This window comes from Diplotaxodon limnothrissa, linkage group LG10 (genome assembly GCF_057381915.1).
Source record: "Diplotaxodon limnothrissa isolate DT_005_m linkage group LG10, D_limnothrissa_male_GT1.1, whole genome shotgun sequence".
Lineage (NCBI taxonomy): Eukaryota > Metazoa > Chordata > Actinopteri > Cichliformes > Cichlidae > Diplotaxodon > Diplotaxodon limnothrissa.
The window spans coordinates 17,195,072-17,218,409 of NC_140605.1; the positions used below are offsets into that span (position 1 = coordinate 17,195,072).

Sequence of the window (23,338 nt, forward strand, 5' to 3'; positions counted from 1 at the left end):
GCCTTTACACTGTAAACTCAGTGTCTGTCAAACAAACACTTCTCTGCGTGGACCTTTTTCCTGAGCAGGATGCAGTGGGAGTGCTGGGCCAGGCAGCGGTACAGCTGTGTGAGTGTTTGCGCTGGGATCCTGCTGCGAGTGTGGCGTGGCGGGTGGGCTGAGGAGCGAGTCGTAGTCGAAGCCTTTGAGAGGCTGTAGGGACAAAGTGAGGCCTCGTCGAGCTTTGGCCGCTCGGTCCGGTCTCTCCCGCAGCTCCAGAATCACCTGACAGCAACAGAGAGGAGAAGTCAAGACTCATGCTTCAGCTTACAGAGGAAACAACCAAACCGAGGACATTCAGACGTCTCGTCTGTTACCTCCATGGGCTGACGCTGCAGTAGGTCGAGGTCAAAGGTTGATCCGCGGAAGAAGGTTTGCCGCTGGAAACGATCAAGCGTCCTCAAGCGACGCGAGGGAGTCTTGCATAAAAGCTGGACAGGAAAATGTGCAGATGATGATCTGACCGTTCAACTGGCTCGCTGCTTAGCAGATATACAATAAATGATTACCTCTGTTATTAGCAAGGCCAGTGGGGAGCTGAGGCTGAGGGGCATCTCATAGGGGAAGCTCCTCACTTTCCTCAACATGCTGCAGTGGTCTGGTTCAGGAGCCACGGGGAACTGACAGAGGGAAAATTCAGGGGATGATTCATCTTTTGCTACTTTGATAGATTAATACTTCAGCATGCCAGAACATTAAATGAACACAGTCTTTCATGCTCATGTGTCACTGAGAGATTAATCGAACTGCTGACCGTGCAAACAGGCAACAATAGCTAACCTTCCCAGTAGCCAGTGAGAAAAGCAGAATTCCCAGTGACCACCAATCAGCTGCATGGTTGTAGGGCCCACCACTCAGCACCTCAGGAGCTGCAGAGGACAGAGAACCCTCACAATGTTTTTCCATTCATAAATTCACCTCCCAGTAAAACATAATTAGATACGCTCTAAATGCTTCCAAATCCCAGCATCTGCAGCTGTGGTGGGATGAGCTGCAGGGGAGGTTAAGAGTGGATGTTTTCCTCACCCATATATTGGATGGTTCCACAGATGGTAAAGGCTCTTCCCCCTCTCTCCAGGCGACGAGACAAACCAAAGTCAGCTAGCCGGATGTGTCCTAGAAAAGATCATTTTCTCTATGTTATGATGAGTATGAAATCCCAGGCTATTTTTTTTTTAACTGACACAGGCTGGATTTTTATTTGTATCATAATGCTCCCTCATAGTTTGCAGTGATAGGTATTGATTGATAGACGTGCACAGCTCTGTTTTCTAGAAGCTTCTGTGCTTTTCCCTCATACCAAAGCTATGCTGCTCTCTGCTGGGGACAAGATTTACTTACCATTGTCTGTCAGCAGGATATTTTCCATCTGCAACAACAGAGCAAAATAAATAAATAGGTGGATGAGATTACACTCTTGCACTGAATTCTTATGCCACACACCGTGTCTGCCATCGGATTACTGCGAAACACTGATGAAAGGAAACCTGTAGCCTGTAACAAAATATTAAAACAAAACAAAACTCTAAATACGGTATCTGATAAAAACACAAAGTATCAAACAAATTCTACTTCAATAAAATATTTTGTGGCAATTTAAACATTTTTAATGCATTGTACACATTGTTGTGTTCATGCATTGACTAAAAAACAGGAATGAGCAGTTTAGAAACTTTTTAGTAAGTATTCAGTATTCAGCCTTACAAAACCAAAAACAGCCTTTGTACGTGTGCATGATGGAAAAGGAAGCTGAGCTTGCTGTTCTTATATGAGACGCAAAAGTAGGACATCCAGCTGGAAAGGTTTCAGAGTTAAGACAAAAACTCTTCATGATAAATGTTAGGCTTGCAGCATTTGATATCCTTTATTCTAGCCTATGGTATTCCTATGGATACCTTACTCCATCCATGGGAATGAAGCAGCTAAGTAACAGCCTGATAATCAAGTGCACTTGATTAGCTGATATGCAATGCTCGGAGAATTTCCCAAAAACCCATTTCAGACTCTACAGGCCTCAGTTAGTATGTTAAATGTTAAAGTTAATGACAGCACACTTAGAAAATAACTGAACAAGTATTTGGAAGGATTGCTAGGAAAAAGCTTCTTCTCTAAAATAAAGAAGCATTGCTTAGTTTTGCAAAATTCCATCAAAACAACGCTTTCTCAGCTTTCAAGATTTCTCAAACAATGCCTGGAGTGACCGAAGTGGAATATCAGCTGTAAAATATCAACTGTCAAACACTGCGGTGACAGAGGGCTGATTTGGGCTTGTTTTGTAGTTATTGAATCAATAATGAATTCATCTGTATACCAAAGTATTCTAGACACAAATGTGAGACCACATGTCTTACAGCAAATCTACAGCAGAATGGCTGAAAAAAAAGAACCAATGAGCAATGTCAATGTCCAAGGTGGTGGGACCTTAAGAGAGCTGCTGTGAACAACTTCCCACAAACATCATTAAACTCAAACAAAGTTGTAAAGAACAGTGGGACAAATTTCCTTTCACAATGATGTAAAAGACTGAGGACTGCAGAGAGTCCTGTGAAAAACCTTGATATGAATATGTGTTGCCTGAAATGATCTAGATGCCTGTGCTTAACATAGGTTTTGTGTCATTGTACAATTTTTTTGGTTTTTACCTTCACATCTCTGTGGATCACCCCAAAATCGTGCAGAAAGCCTGTAAAAAAACAACAACTAGTAAGCAAACAGGTTTCAAATCCATGTCTTCGTACTGGCAAACTGAACCATTCTGACTTTGCTGTGTTGCTGGTGGAGATCCTTAAAGAGCTCATCTGTTTTTAATAAGACCACCTCTGATAATTACTTCCAGTTAAATAACTATGGAAACGACGCTTTGAGCTAATTAAGATTTCTGAAGGGAAAAGTTAGGCTTACAGTACGGATGAGGGTTCACATCTTTCATTTAATTAGTAATGTAATAGCATACACACCAAGCGCACATCCCAACTCTGCAGCAAATACTCGCACCGTGTCCTCTGGGAACTGACCAATCATCTGCCAGTAGGTGTAGAGGTCTCCTGTGCTGCAGTAGTCGCACACTGTTGGAGAAGAAACAGGATCAAAGCATGCCTCTGTGCAGCGGTGCGAGATGTGACTGGGAAGTGAAGGTCAGCGGGAGGTGGAACACAACACTGCTCAAGTTAGGGAAGAGACAAGAGTGAAAACTGTCTTTCTCTAGGAAGCAAGCAAGGTGGAATTTTAAGGCTGGCTGCCTTAATGGAGCATGACTTTAAACTGCATGTGTGTGCGTTTGTAATAATGAATCACCACACTGTAACTGAGGATAGCCATATTTATTTAACACTGTTACATAAGGCAACATAACAATTAAGCAACTGTTTAACCTTAATTGCTTTAAAATATCTGCAGAGATCTTCATCGGTTTGTTGTGGTGACTTCCATGTACTCTACATTTCAGGCTCAAAAAATATGTGACTCAGTGATGATTCACAGTATGTTCAGCATCTGGTTTTCGGGGGCTAACTCGTTCTCTTTTTGCAGGGGGTGGAGAGGCAAACAAAGTGGGTCACACTTTCTGAGTCAGTGGCTAATTTGGAAAAAGAGGGTAAATGCTCAGGAGGAAAGAGGAAAGAAGTCGAAGAAGCTACACGATGCAGAGGGAGTGGTAGACTGGGGTTGCAGGGCTGGAGGGTGTTTGATAAAGGTGCGATTAAACGTGGGGTACAAGCTCAAAAGACCCTGAATTTTAAAGTCTCGACGGGAACCTCTTTGCCTTTTTTTTTTTTTGTTCATCGTGTTGTAGGAGCTGGGTTTGGGTGGGGCTGTGGGTAGATCTTGGACCTAGCTGCCAGTTTTGAGGTGAGAAAAGGTGAGGTGAAGTAAAGGGAGAGTGGATCTGGGTTGGATTGGGTCACCGGTCTCTGTCTGACTCACTAATGTAGACGTGGCGCTGTGTCTGCCAGCAGTCCTGGAGGTCATGGACAAATGGGTGGCGCACCTGACGCTGCAGGCAAAGGTCAAAGGTCAGCCTGGAAAGGCTCAACCGACCATTGTTTCTGAGAGATCACGTCACTCAGAATCGCATTAACTTCAGACTTTACAGGCACACGCCATTTTTGTGAGAAGGCAAATAAACATAAATGGTTCATCACCATCACAGCAGATTTTTTCTACCTTCTATCAACATTTCTAAAGTTAAGAAATCAAAGAATAGCACAATATTTACATGAGATCTTATCACTTATTAACTGTTAGCAGTAATTATCACTCACTGACTATTATGTGTACTTTAGAAAGCCTTGGTTTGTTGAGTGCTAACTGTATGAAATGCAAATATAGTGCCTTCGAAGTTAACACAAAACCCACCTGGACTACAACTTCTTCCTTTGACTGCTCCAAAACCCCGAGTCTTAAAATCTCTGCTTTAGGTATGACCTGTGGGCAGACACAAGATGAAATCAGGCCACTGTAATTATAAATGAACCATGAACACAATTATCTCACAGCTTCAGTTTCCTGCAACAGCCTGATTGGTATTTATGTTAGAATTTAAACGCAGAAAACCTATATGTTAAAACCCAGATAATCAACACTCACTTTAACAGCATATGTCTTCTGTTTGACCTTGTCCTTCACTTTCAGGATGGGTCCAAATGAACCTTTGGCGATGTAGCCCAACACCTAGTGAGGCGAGAACAATGCAGACACAGATACAATGGGATGGTGTCTAGTTAAAAAAAAAAAAGTAAAAGCAGAACATGAGAAAGCTTTGTTCAATCATAAGACGCATGATGTGGCGCTGGCGTTCAAAATGACCCTCACCTGAAAGCGTTCGTGGCCAGGCACAGTTCTGTGGGGGAATTCGGGGAGGAACATGGTAATAAACCCCGGCAGGCTCCACTCCGCTCTCAGCTTGTGGGGGCCAACTCCTGCCAGCCTCAAGACGTGGTCAGGGATCTCGGGGGCTTTGCCCTGGAGCATTCGACGCTGGCCCAGATGAAGGGCAGACGGGGCAAGGCGACACAGGCCTGCTGGGACAGACAGGCCAATGTTTGAGAGGAAGCCACGCCATCCAGAAGATAAGTGCTCATTCTCCTGCCCTTCGGAAGGCCTCTGTTGGGGAAACAAAAGATAAAGACACAGTTTTGTAGATGCTACAGAAGAAACAGGATAAAAAAAAACATTTAGATTGTCTGTTTTTATTACACAAACTCCTGGAGAACAAAAATGAATAGACTGTTCATTCAGAGAGTGTTTTACGCAAGGTTAAGTACCAACACTTATCAAGGCAGGCGTGCACTGCTAAAAGCGCCCTTCTGCTTTCACTTGACCTTTTGGAAACTAGAACACACAAAGAAAGTTGGCACAGGACAACCTGTACTGAAAAATGCTTTGTAAAAATACAGAAGAGAATTGCCTAAATGCTGCTCTAAATTTACAGACTAAGTCCAAACACAACTTACTGTAGCAATAACTTGAATTAGTCGTATTCTGTATGACTTTATCAGTCTCACACGTTGCTGTGGAGGAATTTTTGCGACTTTTTCTTTGTATCGTTGCTTCAGTTCATTGAGATTTGCAGGCATTCATTTATGAACAGCACTTTTAAGGTCCCACCAAAGCATTTCAATCAGGTTAAAGTCTGGATTTTGACTGGGTATTGACACCATGACCTCAAATTAGACTGTAATAAACTTGGGTATAAGAGGACTTTGTGGTCAACTCAGCGACTGCAAAACAAGCTCAAATCATCACCCCTCCACCGACGTGTTTGGCAGTCGGTATGACGTGTTTGTGATGTTACGCTGGGTTTGGTTTTCATCTGTCTAAAGGACATTGTTCTAGAAGTCTTGTGGTTTACTGAGATTCAGCTTTGCGAGCCTTAGCCATACTTGCAAAAATGTATTTTGTAGAGAAGTTTTTTTTTCTTAGTAACCCTCGCAACAACTTCGTTCAGTCTTTTTTTCTAACTTTTCCTCCTTTATTTGTACTCTTTGTTTAACATCTACAGCTCTTTTGTGATTCTGTATCTTTTATAGTCTCTCTCTCTCTCTCTCTCTCTCTCTCTCTCTCTCTCAAACACACACACACACAGCACTTGTGAATTTTATCTTAGTGTTTGTTAAAAAAAACAAAAACAATGACACATGTATCTGGGGTTGTATTTAAATAATTTTACAACCTGCCTGAAAGACAGTACACAGTATATACTTGATTTAATTTATAAAAGGTTGCTTTCCTAACGATTGTGGCTTACTGTACAAGACATCAGACTTTGCTATAATACAGCCCCATCTTCATCCCTCAAATGCCTAAGTGGAGCCGAGTGGTACAGCATTTTCATGTAACCATTCCTGCTCTCATATATAAAAACACTCCCTGGTCTGCATCCAAAGTGCAGTCACCGGGTCAACAAGCCCCCTCCCCGTGGGGCTCCTGCTGCACATCTCTGCAGCTATGTAATGCAAGATGCGCGTAATCAGCCATGCAGAGTGTCATTATCATCCGAGCAAAATAAAGGGGCACATCTACTCCGCTCTCACTCTGCTAAACAGCTTCGACCAGTGACCGCAATCTGGGGAGTGTCAGACTTTTGTTTGAAAAGTGACGAATTTGCATTCAAAGTGAATGGTCTCACCCCATATATCGTAACGTGGGAATAACACATTGTAATACTAATTGGCGACTTTTCACCGTTACGCAACTTCAGCACACTTTTCAGGTCCCAAGAGATTGCGGAACCCCGTCACACAGGGAACCCCCACCCCCACCAAAGCACGTGCCTTACACCTTAGCAACCAGATATCCAACTCACCTTCCTGTTCTTACTGCCGTCGGCCCCCATCTGTGTGACAGGACATCAGCGCAGTGTCCTCATACCGACGTCTGCTCTTCATTTAGCCATCCGCGCTGTTCCGCAACCTCTCCACGAACAACGGTGTCGGGCTGCACGAACACAACGCTTACCTTTCGCTAACAATCTGCAGCTGATCGGGCTACGCGGTGTAAAATGTGACAGATATGGCGATATAAAGAAAACAAGTTAATCCCGCGTATGGGCAACGTCAGCGTAAATCCGCCCCCATCACTACCGTCCAATGAGAGGCACGCTTCAGATCCCTGTGCTGCTGCTTGCGGTAATCAGAGCCGCACACATCAATTATACACGTCGGTGACAGTTTCTGTTAGGTTTGCATCATTTGCATTGGCGTGACTTGTGTGCACAAAAGCAAACGTGTAACAGAAAAGCCTCCTGTATCTCCCGATACATTTTTCAACCCCCCATTCACTTGTTCTAAAAATAAACCCATGCATGCATAATATGTGCTGTCTTAGCATGTTTGGAGGAAATGTGAATGCTGAATGCAATTCATTTAATTAAAAATGCTACAGCGGGAGCACTGATACAGAAAAGGAGTGCATCTTTCTCCCATACTGGCTTCTCTTCACTGATTCCCTGTTAAATCCAGAATCAAATTTAAAAGCTGTATCCTCACAAACTAGAACCTCACAGTAAGATCTCACAGTATCTTATCACCCCAATTTCTTCCAGTGTGTTTTTTGCCGTGTTCCTCTCCTACCCTGCAACCCATTACAGCAGATGGCGACCACTTCCTCAGCCTGGTTCTGATGGAGGGTTTTTCTTTCCCACTGTCACCAAGTGCTTGCTCTTTGGGGATCCTTTATTTCTGTTCATATTTTGAGTTTGTTTTTAGGAATTTTGTAATGTTCTTTAAACACTTGGAAGCATCTGGTAGGTTAATTAATTGTGCATATGTCCTATATTAGATTAGATGCTGATCTGACTACAACACATGGGGTTTTCTCTCTATTATTATATCTTTAGTGTAGAATATGAAGCCCTTGAGGAGACTGTTGTGATTTGGCACTATATAAGTAAAACTGAATTTAATGCATGTTTGTATCATATCAAGAAGCAATGTACAATGTTGGCCATTAAATATCATGGGAAACACACAGCAATTTGAAGCGTGGTAACAGTACATTTTCTCGTTCTTTTTGAGTCTCAATATGTGATGAAACAAAGTTAGTGATCATATGAAGTACCAAAGAAGTTTATAAAGCAACGCTGGGCAAAAAGTAAAAAACAAACCAAATAGTGACAGCACAGGTGCCTTTTATTTGGGACTGAGAACATAAAAAGCAAAACAGAGCCATTGGTATGATTTTTTTTTTTAAACTTCTGTTACCAATGTATGGTCATTTCTACAAAATAAACCAATAAACAGGTAAGCTTTAAATAAGTAGAAAAGTTTGGGAATCCATGTCAGAGCGTTCAGGGTTAAAAGGAGCATCTGCTGGACATTTTAGTCGTCCTCATCAAAGTCTTTCTTTCCCTGGGGAGGTTTGGGTCCTCCTGCTGGTTTGGCCATGATGATCTATAAAGGAAGAAAACAATCATTTCATCATAAGATCCATGCAGCTGAGTGAGTGGGCTTTATGGCAGAGTGGAAGCACATCACCTCTGACCTTCATAAAATAATTGATAGACAAACATTAACCACAGCATCCAAAATGTGTTCAATCTTAAACTGCTGTGCTTATTTATAAATGAGGGGACTATATTTTCAAAGTAAAAAAAAGACCATTTAAATCCCTACAGATATTCCAGAAGTCCATTTATAGTGATTAAACATTCATGAGCACACGTGGGAGTACCGTATGTTGTGCTTTAAGAGAAATTCTCTACACAGGAAAATGTACTTGTGCACAAAACGTGAACACTTAAAATCAAATAAATAATTAAAGAAAAAAAATGAGCTGAAGAAATAATAATTAAACTCTGGGTCAGTTACTTAAGGCACTTCATGTTTCACAAAACATCTTCAACTACGTCTAAACTGAATTAATCTTCTCTTAAAATAGATTAAAAAACAAAACAGTGTTTGATTTGGTACTTGCACTCACAAACTGCTTGCGCATGCAGCATGCTATCACACCACACACACTATCTGCTCTGTGCAGGTTTAGGCAGTGGCACATCTGGGTTTGTGTAAAACAACTGTGATGTGGTTGAATCCAGTCAGTAACGCAACATTTCTCCAGTGTTAGTAGTGACAGGTAACACATACATATTTCAACCTCCTGTGAGTGACTGAGCACACCGGTGCAGATTTTTGTTTTGTTTTTAGTTAAAAGCGCACACACATTCCAAAACCTACTGACTGAGCGACTGAGGGTTTTGTGTGTGCCCTCTAATGGTGAGTTTCAAAATTATAAGGCTCTTCATCCCAACCGTCCTTGTCCCAATGGCCTCTCTGCTTGGGAGCCTTGGGTCCCCCTGCAGCCTTAGCCATGATGATCTGGATCGTACATATATGCACACTTAATTTATCCACCAGTTGCTTTAAAGAACATAAAAAAAAATCCTAAAAAGAATAATACAAAACTCAAAATATAAACAGAAAGCAAACATCTGTGAGATGTGATTTGATGCGGTCTGTCGGATCTCTGGAGTGTGGCATTACGTTTGTTGATTTGCCTCAAAGCCTAAATTATTCAGTTAAAAACCAAACCGATACATTAAAAGCCGTTTAATAGATGAAGTTTTGTAAACAGGTGAAAAATAGTCCTAAAGGCTCTTACTGTCTGACTGATTGAAGCAGTTTTCTGTCTCAATCAAAAACAAAAAACACAATTTCAAAAGTTCATAAAATATTCTGTATGAGGCTGGCTTTCATTACATGTAGAGTTTGTGTGTTAAGAATGTTTTGTTTGTACCCACCTGGTCCACCCTCAGCACTGTGATAGCGGAATTGGTAGCCAGTTTTATGCCCCAGTATTTGACCAGGTAGGGATCCAGAATGCCGGCTTCGAGCATGTCCTTCACAGCAGGACCATCACTCTGCAAACAACATGACAACCGCACCGTCAGTCAAGAATATGAGACGCTTCAATAGAAACGGGTATTAAAAAAAATAATTTCAAATTTTGGATTTAAGGGGGAAAAAAGGATGCCACAACACAAATTTTAAGATGTCTTTTATAGACCTAGTCTGCTCAACTTAACTCGACTGTTTCTAGGGTTTCCCATACTCAGAAAACGAGACGTCAACAGACTGCATGTCACCGATTGGCTAGTCAGTGGCGTTCCTCAATTAGTCATGAGGGCGTCTCCTTCACGAAAATCAAAAGCATAATTTTTGAAACCCGGAAATTAGGGACCTGGCTATGCAAAAAAAAAGAAAAAAAAAGGAGGCAGCAGGTATAGCATCACCTCAACCTCCTCCATCGTCGTGGTGTTTGAGTCGCCATTACTTCGTACTCGACTGTAAAAGAAACCGTCCGAAACCGAGTTGAGCCAAGATGAGTAGGTACAGGTGGGAAAAAGGACTGTTAGTGTTAAGCTGTGTACCCTAATCTAAAAAGTGGTGTGCATCTACCCAAGTTAACTGGAAGCCAAAAAAAAAAAAAAAAAAAATCTAAACTGTGATTCGCCTGCTTGGTAATTACATACGATGTGAACATCATATTATTTAGCTTAAAGATCATGTGGAACAGGCTGTATCTGTCTCCATAGCGCAGACAACACAAATGGACTCGGTGGGAGCTCAAGTCCTTCCAGCATTTCAGTCAAGGTAACTGTTTTTCTCTCAAAGGCCAACACATGAGCCAAGTTTCTCTTGTGATGACAGAATGATGTAGTGCATGTTTTTAGTGCAAACAGCAGTGTTAGCTCCTCCGGCATTCACTGTCACGTTTTGGACACCACTGGTAATGCGTTAAGGACCAGTGTGTAAGGTTTAGGTGCCTCTTGCAGTGCCGTTGTAGATTGTAACCAAGGAAAACACAGGCTGAATATTTTAAACGATTCACATCTGAAATCAAACTATATCAAAGCCATCCACACATTCTTCTCATGCATCCATACATACCTCAATGTCAAAGCCCATGTTTTTGTTTCCCTCATGATGCGCAGAATACAGCTTTGAAATAAGCTCGCTCCCCTTCACGCCGGAGTTCTCAGCGAGGGCACGTGGCAACGCCTCGAAAGCTTCGGCAAACTTTTTAATGGCATACTGCTCGAGACCAGGGCAGGACTGCAGAAAGGCAGGAAAATGGTGTATCAGTCAAAATAGGACAAAACGAAGACGAGAGATAAGTGTGTGGACTTGGAATATGTTAATTAATTCACTTGAATGTGCATACCTCTCCATATGAGGTGATCTGTTTGGCCAGCTCAATCTCAGTGGCTCCTCCTCCAGGTACCAGCCTGTTGTCCTAAAGATAATGAATGACAGAGAGACTGTAGCTGTTGTGCAAACTAAGTAGTACATAAAAAGAAAACCCCTTGAAATTTGTGAACTGTAAGATTCTCAATAACAATGTTTAAAGGGAAAGTTTTGCTCATAGTGAACACTGATAGCATAGTTTTAGTTTTTCAGTTCCTAATTCTATTTTAATATTATTATTATTATTATTAAGTAAACAGGTGCTCAACACCGATGAGAAAAAAGATAAACATCAGCCTGAGTTGCTTTACAATAAAGACAATAATAATCTTTAAAATATAATTTGTGCATCCATTTGTTAAAACTTGTGATTCATCTAAAAGTAAGAAAAAAATCCCAACAACAACAAAATAACCCCAGTGACTTATAATGTCTACTTACCCTGACCAGAACTTTAAAGGTGTTGACTCCATCATCTACAGCCCTCTCAATATCATCCATCAGGTTGTCAGTGGAGCCTCTGATCACCACGGTTGAGATGGCACCATCCTCTTTATCTGTGTCAACACCAACCAACATGTTAACTCAGAAAGGTTTAAAATTAAGATTCACAAGCCTGAAGAATGGAGTCATTTACCATGTTTGAAGACCACCACCTGAGTGTCTCCCACCTCAGTCAGATATACATCATCACAGTGACCCATCTCATCCGGAGTCGGAGCCGTCTAAGGATGACAAAAATGTATTTATAGTTAAAAATGGACGGCTCTTTCGAATACCTGATCTGATAAAAACAAGTGTACACTCACCATCTTGGGCAGAGCTACAGCTCCCACAGTCTTGCATAATCTCCTGAGGTCCCACTTGGAGTTAAGCCTGACGAGAAGGAAAAAAAGAACGTTTACGGCTGGGAAGCACACAATGCCAAAGATATACTATTATATATCATGTAATATTTAACATACGGCCATCATATATTTATTTAAATGTCCCAAAAAATGCAGACACAGTTACATCTTGCACCTTCAAAATAAAAGTTTTAGTCCTAGGCCATGAAAGGACCATCTGTATTAGCAAAAAGATCAATCTTTACTTGGGAGAAATGTGATCTCTTAAGCGAGTTACATGAAACAGTAAGCTCAACTAGAAGAAACTCAGGCTGAATTTGCCGTAAATGTCTAGCTCTTTGTATATGATACGTTCCCTGCTCACTTAAGGTTTTGTAGTTCTTACCTGACCACCATGAGTTTGTACTTGTTGGCGTAGTGCAGCGCCATGTCAGCCACTTTCCCCCCAGTTACCACCACAGTGGCACCAGCCTCCTTGATAGCCTTCACGTTAGCTTCCATCAAATCCTCCTCTCCTTTACTGAAGTCCATGAGCTCCTGTGCATTATTTATCAACACTGTGCCCTGTGGAACAGACGGGACTATTGTCAGCACCGAGAGCAATGTCAGCATCATCTTCATTAAACTTAATATATCGGTCACCTCCACTTACCTTAGTCTCTGTCACCATGCAGTCGAAGGGGCAGGAGAAAACGGCGATCTTGGCGTCTTTCACTGATGAGATGTCTCCCTCTGCCTCCTTCTTAAAAACCATGCCATGAAGCATAGAGGATGCCGTCACCCCACAACCCTAAAATGACCACAAATGTTAATAGAGGCCAAACTGCATACGCACACAAAATAAAACCAACAGAAGATGCTGCTTACCAAAATCTTGCATACTCTGACGTTATCAACATTGAAATTGCCGGTCTCTGGGAAGATCGATACTGCACGAAGAGGGGAGAAAAAGGAAGTCAGAAAAATACCAAGGCAATGCTAAAATCGAGACAATCAACTCTGAGATAGTGTGCACTTCTGACTCACCACAGGCCTCTGCAATGAGGTTCGCAAGGAAGTCTTCATTGCCGTACTGTTTACTCATGACTGCTGTACGGATGAGCGACTTGGCTTCATTAATGTCATGGAGGTTCTTGGCTGAGGAGCAAACGCAGTCTGACAGGATCTCCAGAGTCTTCTTACAAGCCTTCTCGTAGCCTTCAATCACCTGTGGCAAAGAAGAAAAAGCAGGCACTGAGAAAATGCACCAATCATAGCACATGTTTGACATCAAGCCATGCTACTTTACCAATATTATCTTGTTTACCTCTGAAACAGACAAGCCCATTCTAAGGAGCTCTTCAGCCAGCTCCAGCAGAGCTCCAGCAAAGACCAGGACAAAGTTGGTACCATCGCCGACTTCCTGTTCTTGCATGTGGGACGCCATTACAATCATTTTGGCTGCGGGATGCTGCACCTATAAAACAAACAATTTACATAAATAGTTAAATTCATACATTTATTATGCACTCAGCTGAATTTCAGTGAGGTGCACAACAACATCTCCTCACCTCAAGCTCTCTGAGAATTGTTGCAGCGTCATTGGTGACAAACAGCTTCTCTAAATGGTTGATGACCATTTTGTTCATGCCTAAAAGAAAACACTTCATTTAACGGGTGCTGCTTTGATATCTTTACAGAGCACAACCCTAATAGGCTGTAGGCAGACCAAACTTACCGTTGGGCCCATAGGCAGTGCGGGTGGTTTGAGAAAGTTCCTTACAAGCTCTGATATTACGGAAGACAGCCTCTTCAAGACCTGAAAAGTGCTGTAACAGACAAGAAATCAACTTTTCAAGACAGGTGCATTACCGTTCATTTCCATGTCAGACTAATATATTTAGCTTACTACCTAACAATGAATATGTTAAAAGCAAATAACTGGATATAATATGGATAGTCTGAGAATGTAAGCATTTCATTAAGCATCAGCATCACTTTAAGCTGACAGTACTGACAGTTAGCTGAATGCTAGCTGGGTGTGACTGCAGTGTGACATCCCGTTATAACAGCAGCTCAACTGCTGCTATATTTAGCACGGTTTAGACTGAAGGGAGACAGTGAAATATCAAGAATAAGCATTTCATCTTCCCTAACAGACCTTCGTCCAGCAGCCGGCTGGGCGGCCTGGCTGCTGCTTTCTAGAACTATCCCTCATGACTCTGAATGAACATGCTAAGTTAGCGGCTAACGTTAGCTAGCACGCTTCTTCACAACTACTCAGTCAAAGCTCATCTACGAGCCCAATATTCCTAATTTAACCCCACCTTGGCGCCATCCTTTAACATCTGGGCGAAGCCCGGAGCTTTTGGGACGTGGAGGGCCATTTTCAAATTTTTAGCAGCCCCGGTATCCTAGAGAAGGTAGCCGCGGCGTGGGTTCAGCTCTGGGTACAAAGCCGGAGAGGCAGAGGTGGAGCGACTTCAGCGAGGCAGCGAGCTACAGACGGGTGACAACAAAGGACAAACAGAGCAATTCTCGTTTCACCGCGCAGTGATCGTAAAACACCACGCGGGGGCAGTCTTACCGACGTGTTACTATAACGAAATCCAAGTCTATACTAAGTGACTGACTTTTCAGTGAATTCCAAATAATTTAAGCTACCTCACCAAAGAAACACAAGTAAAGTACGACAGATGGCATTTCTGATTTCCTGTTGTTTACTTGCTTTGTCAAATTTCTATCATTAGTCATGAAATATTACAAATATAATGAATTATTGTCTTAAATGTGTAGTTGTTTTAAATTAAAAATGTATTGCCTTTACCAGTTAGTTTTCTATAGACTGTGCCTTGCATATTATACAAATATAATATATACAAATATAACCATGCTATCCCAAATGATTTACCCACTAAAAGAATTACACAAATTTTCTACATACAAATTAAAGTAGTACTAATCTCATATAAAGTACTTAATCACAAATGTGTAACATAATTTAATTTTAGGTCAGCGGTTTGGCAACCTATCCAGGGTGTGCCCTCCACTTGCCCTATGTTAGCTGGGATAGCCCCCCCACCCCATAACAATAAGCAGAAGAGTACGGATGTATGAATATTACAATTATTCTAAGTTAAAACACAAATTATAGTACCAGAAGAAGTTCAAACTGAGCATCAGAAAGAGGAAGAAAGGAGATTTAAATGACTTTGAACATGACATGGTGGTTGATGTGAATATTTCAGAAACTGCTGATCTACTAAAATTTTCCCACATAACCATCACTGTGATCTGAAAGAGGCATGAGTTGCAGTGTCGCACAGATAAAATTGGGCTGGAAAAATGTTGCCTGGTTTTTATTAATCTCAATTTCTGCTGCAACATTCAAGTGATAGGGTCAAAATTTAATGCAAACAGCATCAAAGCATGGATCAATCCTTCCTTGGACTGATCACTGGTTCAGGTTTGACGGTGTTCATTTAATGGCGTGGGAGTGTTTTATTGCCATAAATTGGGCCTCTTATTACAAACTGAGTGCCTTCCAGCACCATGGTGGATCTGTGCCATTAGGCAAGCATTAAGGCAGTACTAGCAAGGTATACCTAATGAAGTGGGAAGTTAGTATACTGGCATATATAGATTTCAATACCTGAAAATGATCTGAACAGAAAGAAAAAAACAAAAAACCCAAAATAGTGATATAAACACATTTTTCCACTCCGTTTCTAAAATCTTCAGTTAGTTTAATGAACAAATGTGCTGTAAAACTGACACCAAATGATAACCACCATCATCAACATCATGATGTTGAGGAAAATATTATTTTAACCCCCCCCCCCAAAAAAAATGAAGAAAAGAAAAAGAAAACACCCAACAAAAATGATGTGAAGAGAAAACATGAAACGGATATATATATGCATAAAAAGGGCAAAGTTTTATTTTTTCACATTTGGACAGTTGTTCTCCTTTAAAAAAAATAATAATGCAGAAAAAGAAAGTATCAAAAACAGAAAAACAAAACAACAACAACAACACACCCACAGAAGAGCTTTGCTTAATTTGAGGCTGGTAACTTGAGAGTCACTAATAAGACTCGGGATATCTCTTTATAACATCATCATTATAGCCATCAACTGGTAATGAGCCACTAAATCTTTTTCCCCATCACATTATCAGATGATTTGTGTGTACAATATCGATGCATGAATCATCCACAGGCCATTAGAAGTGCCAACCTCTGCCTCAAGGAATGTTCACATTTAAATACTGTTTTAGAAAATACACTTGATAATTTGGTATAATCAAATGATATTTAAAAATAGTGTAACAAGTGTTAGAAACATTATTGCATACATATAAAAATAGTGGAAAAAAAAAAGATTTCCCCTCTGTCAGAAAATTTAGTGTTCGTTCAGCAGATAACTGCAGCTCTTGTTCGCGATCCCTTTAGAGTACATTTCATTAACTTTCTATGCAGAGAATGAGAACACAAAGTACAATATTAGTATTTTGAAAATGTAACTAAATGTAACATTTTGGTTGTAACAGCTACGACAGATGCAAAGAAAATTCCTCTGGAAGCTACAGTGAGGATATTTTACCCACAACAAGCTAACCTGAGACATGTAAACACACAAGAGTCACACAGATGCTCACAAAGATGCAGAGCACACATAAAAAAAGACAAGCTGTAGCATAATAGTCTCCCAGTATCATAACGCCACTGTGAATATGTAACAGTGACACCACAATAATAATGAGTATAATAAGTGTAAAACATGGCTACAATAGGTCCTGCATTATACACACAGACATGCATGTAGTTCAGTTGGGTTTGCGAATAGTGTTCACAGCTGTGTGGGCCCAACTGCCCAGCGTGTCTGAGACGCGTGTGGCTCTGCGTGTGACATTTGAGCGGCTGAGTTTACCGCTGGGATCCAGCTTTCTCATCATCGCTCCCCCAGAACGTTCCTTTGGGCCAGATCTGCAGAGACAGAGAGACACTACTCAGTGCAAAAAGAGACTGCCATTAAAACCATATAGGTTTACAACTGTAACATCAGTTAGTTATTTAAAAAGAAAAAGGCAAGTGTTAAGCCATCAGGCAACAAATGAAAATTTTCAGTAACTCATTTCCTGATCTACAATTTGAATTTTATTACTTATCATTTTAATGTGTAAATGGCCTTGTAGACATTCAGGTAATATCAGAAAAGGTATTTGGGAAAGTTTGGTGTCAAGGAAAATTTAAAGCAGGAGCTGTAAAGTCAGCAAGAAAAAGTGTGAGCAACATTTGTTCAGACAGCGAGTTATTAATCTGTTTTTCTTCCAGATTGCATGCATCCGAGAAGCTCTGCCATGCACCTTTGTGTTTACACTGAAAGCTATGTTCTCAAAACTCAACTAGTTTTACTCTTTGGAAAGGGGATTTTACCTTCTGTATTACTCCACAATTTGGGAATAGTTGAACTGCCTGTTGCAAGTAAAAAACAAAACAAAAAACTGATCTCAATTAAATAAGAAGACGTCTATACTCAGTGAGGAAAGCCTCTGGGAGCATGTAATGTGCGCAAATAACAGGCAAGATCACCATTACCGAGTGCTCGCTTTCCGCACTGAATATCATCGTTTACAGGACACAAATATTTTAAATGACAACACAGGAAGTGACGCAAATTTTCAAATGCATTCTGTCATGTCATCTGGCTCCAATTCCCACATCCACCTCCTTTCCCCCTTACTCCCTCCTTATCTGAATACCAGAAACACAGGCCCTGTTTCAAACTGAGGCGGGAGGAATGTCTGGAGGGAGGGGGAGGAAGTCTGGGGACCCACAAGCTGGGATTCTTTGGGTGAGAGGGCAAGGAGGACAGAGACTCCCTTCCTCAATACAGAATATGCATGAATACAAGGAAATGGACTAATGGCTTCTTCAGTTACACAAAACTTTAATTTACCAACAAAACACTTCTTTAGTTGTGATTATAGAAAAAGGTAACAAAACATGTCCTTTTTCTGTTAATTACCCAATCTGGGAGAAACTAATAACACGCATAATGCAAACACTTTTTACAATTTTAGAATTTACCACCCAGTCAATGATCAAGATATCAAAAGAATTCACTAAAATAAAAAAATGTTACCTGCTGTCTCTCCCAATGATGTCATCAAAAGCCTTCGACAGATGTTTGAGCCTCCTGAGTCCACTGGAAACTGACTCCAAATCTTGGTCAAATTTCCTATTATAGATCATAAAAACAAAATATTTGGCAGAAAAAGATAACCACCAAAATTCAAGTGAGCTACTCTCAGCTGCTCCACATATTTGGTTGAGTTTTTTTTTTTTTTAAATAAATAAATGGTGTATGATCGTCCTGACACATCCTCAGAGGGATCCAATGAAATAAAAGCACTCAAACTTATAAACTAACAAAGTCCTAAAAAGCAAAGTTGCATAAAGAGTGAATCAAACTCACTTCCTCTGGTTTTGCGTATTTGGAGAGGCAAAGGGACTTCGTACAGCAGCCATGCGGACCAGTTGCCTCCTGCCACCTCCTGTTTTCACTCCTCTTACGGATGCTTCAGGAGTCCTGCGTCCTCTGGAGCCTGGAGTACGCCCAGGTGTACCTGTTGCTCTGAGTGTGCGTCTGGGTGTTGCAGCCCGATGAGGTGTACGTCCTGGGGTGCAAGAATTCAATGCTCCAGCATTTTCTCCATCACGACCCGGGGTCGCTACCAAACACTCTTCACGGGAAAATTCTCTGGTCCTCTGCAACCTCTGAGAGAGAGAGAGAGAAAGAAAATAACAACTCTAGAATAACTGACTGGTGGCTTTTGTTGAGACTGATAATAATAAAAAATAGGCAATTTCACACATAACAGTTAATCTACCTGATACACTCCGGTGATAGAGTTACGAGCACTACGAGTAAGTTTGTGGACTGTGCTGGTCTTTGGTTGCTCCTTCATGGTTTCCCAGGTCGGATTCTCAGGGAGGGAGTTGGTCTGGACAGATCGCAGTGGGAGTCGCTTCCTCAGTGACATTCTCAGAGAGTTGAGTGAAGATGAGGACCGAAGTTTGCGGAAACGGTCCGGGGCTTCTGGGGAGCTCTCTGCTCCATCAGACTCATCCAGGACTGTGTGTGCCCGCCAGACTCCAACCACAGCTTTACCAACACCATCCATGACTAAACAGGCTATATGACCGAGCTGAGAAAAAAAGTGATCTGTATGAATAAGTTTTATGAAAATAACATTTTTAATACTACAGTTTCAAAATCTCACAATATAAAAAAAACCTATATTCTAATCTGGCTCAGCATGCTATGAAATTTGAATATTTCTTTGGACTGATAGACCAAAATAAGAAAAAGTTACAAGTTAAGACAAATCTTTCTTTTTTTAATCCTCAAATTTGAGGAAATTATTTCAGAGTCCCTTTGTCACTGTCAAAAAATTTGAAAAATGTCAATGAACAAAGGACGGAAAAAGTGAAAAATGAGCCGTAACAACCATACAATCAAGCAGCAGTAATCGTGTTAGTAAAAGCTCCGTGGCTTTTGTTAGATAGGGACAATGCTCCTGGTCAAGTGTCCAACTTAACCCAGGAATGGCTTGCCCTGAGGAGGGAATAACAGCCTTAAGCAACAAATGAGAATTAAAGTTTACCTTTCACTTGCCGTTATATAAAAACGCTGTCAAATTGTGCCATTGTTGTCAAATGCTGCCTTTTCCCATAAAATTCAGTGAATATCATTAACAAAACAAAAGAGGGCTGTGCCCCCGAAGCCACGGTTAGCTAGGAAAAAAAATTACTATTTACACGACAAAACATCTACTCAAATAAGTATAAAAACTTAAAAGAAGAACGTCTGCTGGGACACCTGCTGTACAGAGAGCTTACCTAAAAGTATCAGTTGTAAAAGTAGCCGATTCTCTGTGGCTTTTAGGCGGCTGTAGCTCCCGTTTCTTCTTTCGCTGTTTGAATTTGGCGGCGGACCACAGAATCCACAAAGGCACGCGTCACCACGCCCTACGCAGTGTTACGTGACGTAAAACGATGCGTCACTACGTACAGTTTTACGTTAATGGGATTCACGTTGAAATGTGACTAGGATTATCGTGTCCGAATAAGATTCCAAGATGTTTCTTCTTGAAATATATATTTTAAAATGATCTGTTAAGGTCTGTATTTTCAAAATAGTTGTAAAAAATACTTAGGATCACAAGTTTGTAATACTAGATTCCTCTATGGCTTGTTGATGCCTACCAAAAGTCGTGTTGTGACTTGCAAAGGGACATTTAGCTAAGTATTATTGGGGGTCTATGTTTATATTTGAGCCTGTATGTGTAATTGTGATCCTGTGTGGATTAGGGAAAATCCAAAATAAATTTAACATGTGCACCTAATTCTTTTTTAAAAAAGTCATTAAAGATTTATGTTGCACAATCATTTCACCCTGGAAAAATAACAGCTTAAAGAAATCATCAAAAGCCCCAAATTACCATGGCATTTATGCCCATGATGAGTGTTTGTAAACTGTCTCTCAAACACCGTCACATTTTCTAGTAAAGAAAAATTACGAAATGTTTAGCAATAAACCTTATCTTTTCCAGGTAATATGTCCAGTTTTTATTGACTTGGCATGAGATTGGTGTTGAAGCAACTAACAGGGGTGTTAGTAACGCTCTTCTATTGCAATACTGTTTTACCACCCAATTTACAGATAAAGGAATACATACAAATACACGTAAGAAACACTTTACAAAGCTAAGTATAACAGTGCCTTTGGACTTGGTGATGTATATCAAATATATTTAGCTGCTGGGAAATGCTAGATAGTTTGCACAGTTTTTTCCACCAACAGCACAATTATAACAGGTCACTAAATACTGTTGCTCATTTATCAAACACCATAAGGTTTTTCTTTGCTTTTGGTTGCACGTGTACACAAAAATCCACCATTGTGGCTACAAAGGGCTTGGTGACCAGCAGATGTCACTGCACACCTGCACATGAAATGCTTTCAGTATTTTGAAATCTTTGTCTTGTCCACCTCTGTAGTGATTTAGTAAAGGCATTAACAAGGCTGTAGAATAATTTATCTTTAACTTTGAATCCATTTGTCCTTCACTGATATCACTCTGTTTTATGTGTTTTAAAGTGTTTCTTTCTTTATTGGAAAGAACATAAAGAGGAGACCTTGACTTATAGCAGCCACTGTCCTTTTCTCTCATTAAAAGTAAATGTATAACATCATTTTAATGAGCTATGGCTGTATAGTTGAGTCAGGAGGTAAAGTTCAGAGCAAATGCAAGAATTAGATTCTGAAGCATTTATAAACATTTCACAGACATGTTTATTTCTCTGGTTTGACAGCAGTATGATAGTTTTACACTGGGTATTATCAAAGCATCAGCTTCAGCATTGAGTTACTCTCTTTTAAGCAGCTTTTTGGTTTTTAACACAATTAGTCTGACAATTATCTGTCTCTTTATTGTTTTAAAAAGCACACTGATTAATATGCAGAAGCCAGCATGAGCTATATATCAGAGTAAGTGCATGCATTTCTCATACAATAGCAGTTAAATGTGACAGTGTGAATGGTGGTTTCTGTCTGTGTCTGGTAATATATATACAGTGGGGCAAAAAAGTATTTAGTCAGCCACCGATTGTGCAAGTTCCCCCACTTAAAATGATGACAGAGGTCAGTAATTTGCACCAGAGGTACACTTCAACTGTGAGAGACAGAATGTGAAAAAAAAATCCATGAATCCACATGGTAGGATTTGTAAAGAATTTATTCGTAAATTAGGGTGGAAAATAACTATTTGGTCACCTCAAACATGGAAAATCTCTGGCTCTCACAGACCTGTAACGTCTTCTGTAAGAAGCTTTTCTGTCCCCCACTCGTTACCTGTATGAATGGCACCTGTTTGAACTCATCATCTGTATAAAAGACACCTGTCCACAGCCTCAAACAGTCAGACTCCAAACTCCGCCATGGCCAAGACCAAAGAGCTTTCGAAGGACACCAGGAAAAGTATTGTAGACCTGCACCAGACTGGGAAGAGTGAATCTACAATAGGCAAGCAGCTTGGTGTGAAAAAATCAACTGTGGGAGCAATCATCAGAAAATGGAAGACATACAAGACCACTGATAATCTCCCTCGATCTGGGGCTCCACGCAAGATCTCATCCCGTGGGGTCAAAATGATCATGAGAACGGTGAGCAAAGATCCCAGAACCACACGGGGGGACCTGGTGAATGACCTGCAGAGAGCTGGGACCAAAGTAACAAAGGTCACCATCAGTAACACACTACAACGGCAGGGAATCAAATCCCGCAGTGCCAGACGTGTTCCGCTGCTGAAGCCAGTGCATGTCCAGGCCCGTCTGAAGTTTGCCAGAGAGCACATGGATGATACAGCAGAGGATTGGGAGAATGTCATGTGGTCAGATGAAACCAAAGTAGAACTTTTTGGTATAAACTCAACTCGTCGTGTTTGGAAGAAGAAGAATACTGAGTTGCATCCCAAGAACACCATACCTACTGTGAAGCATGGGGGTGGAAACATCATGCTATGGGGCTGTTTTTCTGCCAGGGGGACAGGACGACTGATCCGTGTTAAGGACAGAATGAATGGGGCCATGTATCGTGAGATTTTGAGCCAAAACCTCCTTCCATCAGTGAGAACTTTGAAGATGAAACGAGGCTGGGTCTTCCAACATGACAATGATCCAAAACACACCGCCCGGGCAACAAAGGAGTGGCTCCGTAAGAAGCATTTGAAAGTCCTGGAGTGGCCTAGCCAGTCTCCAGACCTCAACCCCATAGAAAATCTGTGGCGGGAGTTGAAAGTCCGTGTTGCTCGGCGACAGCCCCAAAACATCACTGCTCTCGAGAAGATCTGCATGGAGGAATGGGCCAAAATACCAGCTACTGTGTGTGCAAACCTGGTAAAGACCTATAGTAAACGTTTGACCTCTGTTATTGCCAACAAAGGTTATGTTACAAAGTATTGAGTTGTATTTTTGTTATTGACCAAATACTTATTTTCCACCCTAATTTACGAATAAATTCTTTACAAATCCTACCATGTGGATTCATGGATTTTTTTTTCACATTCTGTCTCTCACAGTTGAAGTGTACCTCTGGTGCAAATTACTGACCTCTGTCATCATTTTAAGTGGGGGAACTTGCACAATCGGTGGCTGACTAAATACTTTTTTGCCCCACTGTATCTATATTTTATAATAACCAATAAAAATGATCTTACACACAAAGA

General features: G+C 41.0%; 3 protein-coding genes across 6 annotated transcripts; all 3 read right to left on the reverse strand.

The window, feature by feature from the left end:
- Nucleotides 1-27: 27 nt before the first annotated feature.
- rskrb (ribosomal protein S6 kinase related b) lies at nt 28-6,871 on the reverse strand. 2 transcript variants are annotated; one of them, XM_085363768.1, is made up of 14 exons: nt 6,842-6,871; nt 4,849-5,139; nt 4,624-4,707; nt 4,393-4,461; nt 3,961-4,030; nt 2,997-3,104; nt 2,682-2,722; nt 1,483-1,533; nt 1,381-1,408; nt 1,066-1,155; nt 820-908; nt 549-659; nt 357-470; nt 28-264 (listed from the first exon to the last, which is right to left on the reverse strand). In XM_085363768.1, the coding sequence occupies exons 1-14, from the start codon at nt 6,869-6,871 to the stop codon at nt 28-30; spliced, it is 1,413 nt and encodes a 470-aa protein (XP_085219894.1). The 2 variants fall into 2 exon arrangements, with proteins under 2 accessions (XP_085219894.1, XP_085219895.1); XM_085363769.1 differs by lacking the exon at nt 1,483-1,533.
- A 1,283-nt stretch (nt 6,872-8,154) lies between these two features.
- Nucleotides 8,155-14,515, reverse strand: cct8 (chaperonin containing TCP1, subunit 8 (theta)). Of its 3 annotated transcripts, none has more exons than XM_085363771.1 (16): nt 14,374-14,515; nt 13,785-13,875; nt 13,618-13,697; nt 13,374-13,523; nt 13,094-13,274; nt 12,935-12,996; nt 12,720-12,857; nt 12,453-12,631; nt 12,029-12,095; nt 11,857-11,944; nt 11,661-11,776; nt 11,197-11,268; nt 10,923-11,087; nt 9,773-9,892; nt 9,214-9,350; nt 8,361-8,426 (listed from the first exon to the last, which is right to left on the reverse strand). In XM_085363771.1, the coding sequence occupies exons 1-15, from the start codon at nt 14,431-14,433 to the stop codon at nt 9,243-9,245; spliced, it is 1,677 nt and encodes a 558-aa protein (XP_085219897.1). In that variant the 5' UTR covers nt 14,434-14,515; the 3' UTR covers nt 8,361-8,426; nt 9,214-9,242. The 3 variants fall into 3 exon arrangements, with proteins under 3 accessions (XP_085219898.1, XP_085219897.1, XP_085219896.1); XM_085363770.1 differs by having other exon boundaries at nt 8,362-8,426; nt 9,210-9,350; XM_085363772.1 differs by lacking the exon at nt 9,214-9,350 and having other exon boundaries at nt 8,155-8,426.
- A 2,358-nt stretch (nt 14,516-16,873) lies between these two features.
- pimreg (PICALM interacting mitotic regulator) lies at nt 16,874-20,005 on the reverse strand. The gene is made up of 5 exons (XM_085363773.1): nt 19,953-20,005; nt 18,941-19,258; nt 18,526-18,827; nt 18,193-18,288; nt 16,874-17,033 (listed from the first exon to the last, which is right to left on the reverse strand). Exons 2-5 carry the CDS (start codon nt 19,232-19,234, stop codon nt 16,874-16,876), a joined length of 852 nt encoding a protein of 283 aa, XP_085219899.1. The 5' UTR covers nt 19,235-19,258; nt 19,953-20,005.
- Nucleotides 20,006-23,338: the final 3,333 nt, after the last annotated feature.

Coding starts and splice junctions, on each gene's coding strand:
- rskrb (XM_085363768.1), bottom strand. CDS start 6,871: ATGGGGGCCGACGGCAGTAAGAACAGGAAG. Junction 3,105..3,960: donor ACAGCGCCACGTCTACATTA/GTGAGTCAGACA, acceptor CTTCTCCAACAG/TGTGCGACTACTGCAGCACA. Junction 471..548: donor TGGCCTTGCTAATAACAGAG/GTAATCATTTAT, acceptor TTTCCTGTCCAG/CTTTTATGCAAGACTCCCTC.
- cct8 (XM_085363771.1), bottom strand. CDS start 14,433: ATGGCCCTCCACGTCCCAAAAGCTCCGGGCTTCGCCCAGATGTTAAAG. Junction 13,275..13,373: donor TGGGCTTGTCTGTTTCAGAG/GTAAACAAGATA, acceptor TCTTTGCCACAG/GTGATTGAAGGCTACGAGAA. Junction 11,269..11,660: donor CCTTTAAAGTTCTGGTCAGG/GTAAGTAGACAT, acceptor CATTATCTTTAG/GACAACAGGCTGGTACCTGG.
- pimreg (XM_085363773.1), bottom strand. CDS start 19,234: ATGGATGGTGTTGGTAAAGCTGTGGTTGGAGTCTGGCGGGCACACACA. Junction 18,828..18,940: donor CTATCACCGGAGTGTATCAG/GTAGATTAACTG, acceptor TCTCTCTCTCAG/AGGTTGCAGAGGACCAGAGA. Junction 17,034..18,192: donor ATCATTGGGAGAGACAGCAG/GTAACATTTTTT, acceptor CTGTCTCTGCAG/ATCTGGCCCAAAGGAACGTT.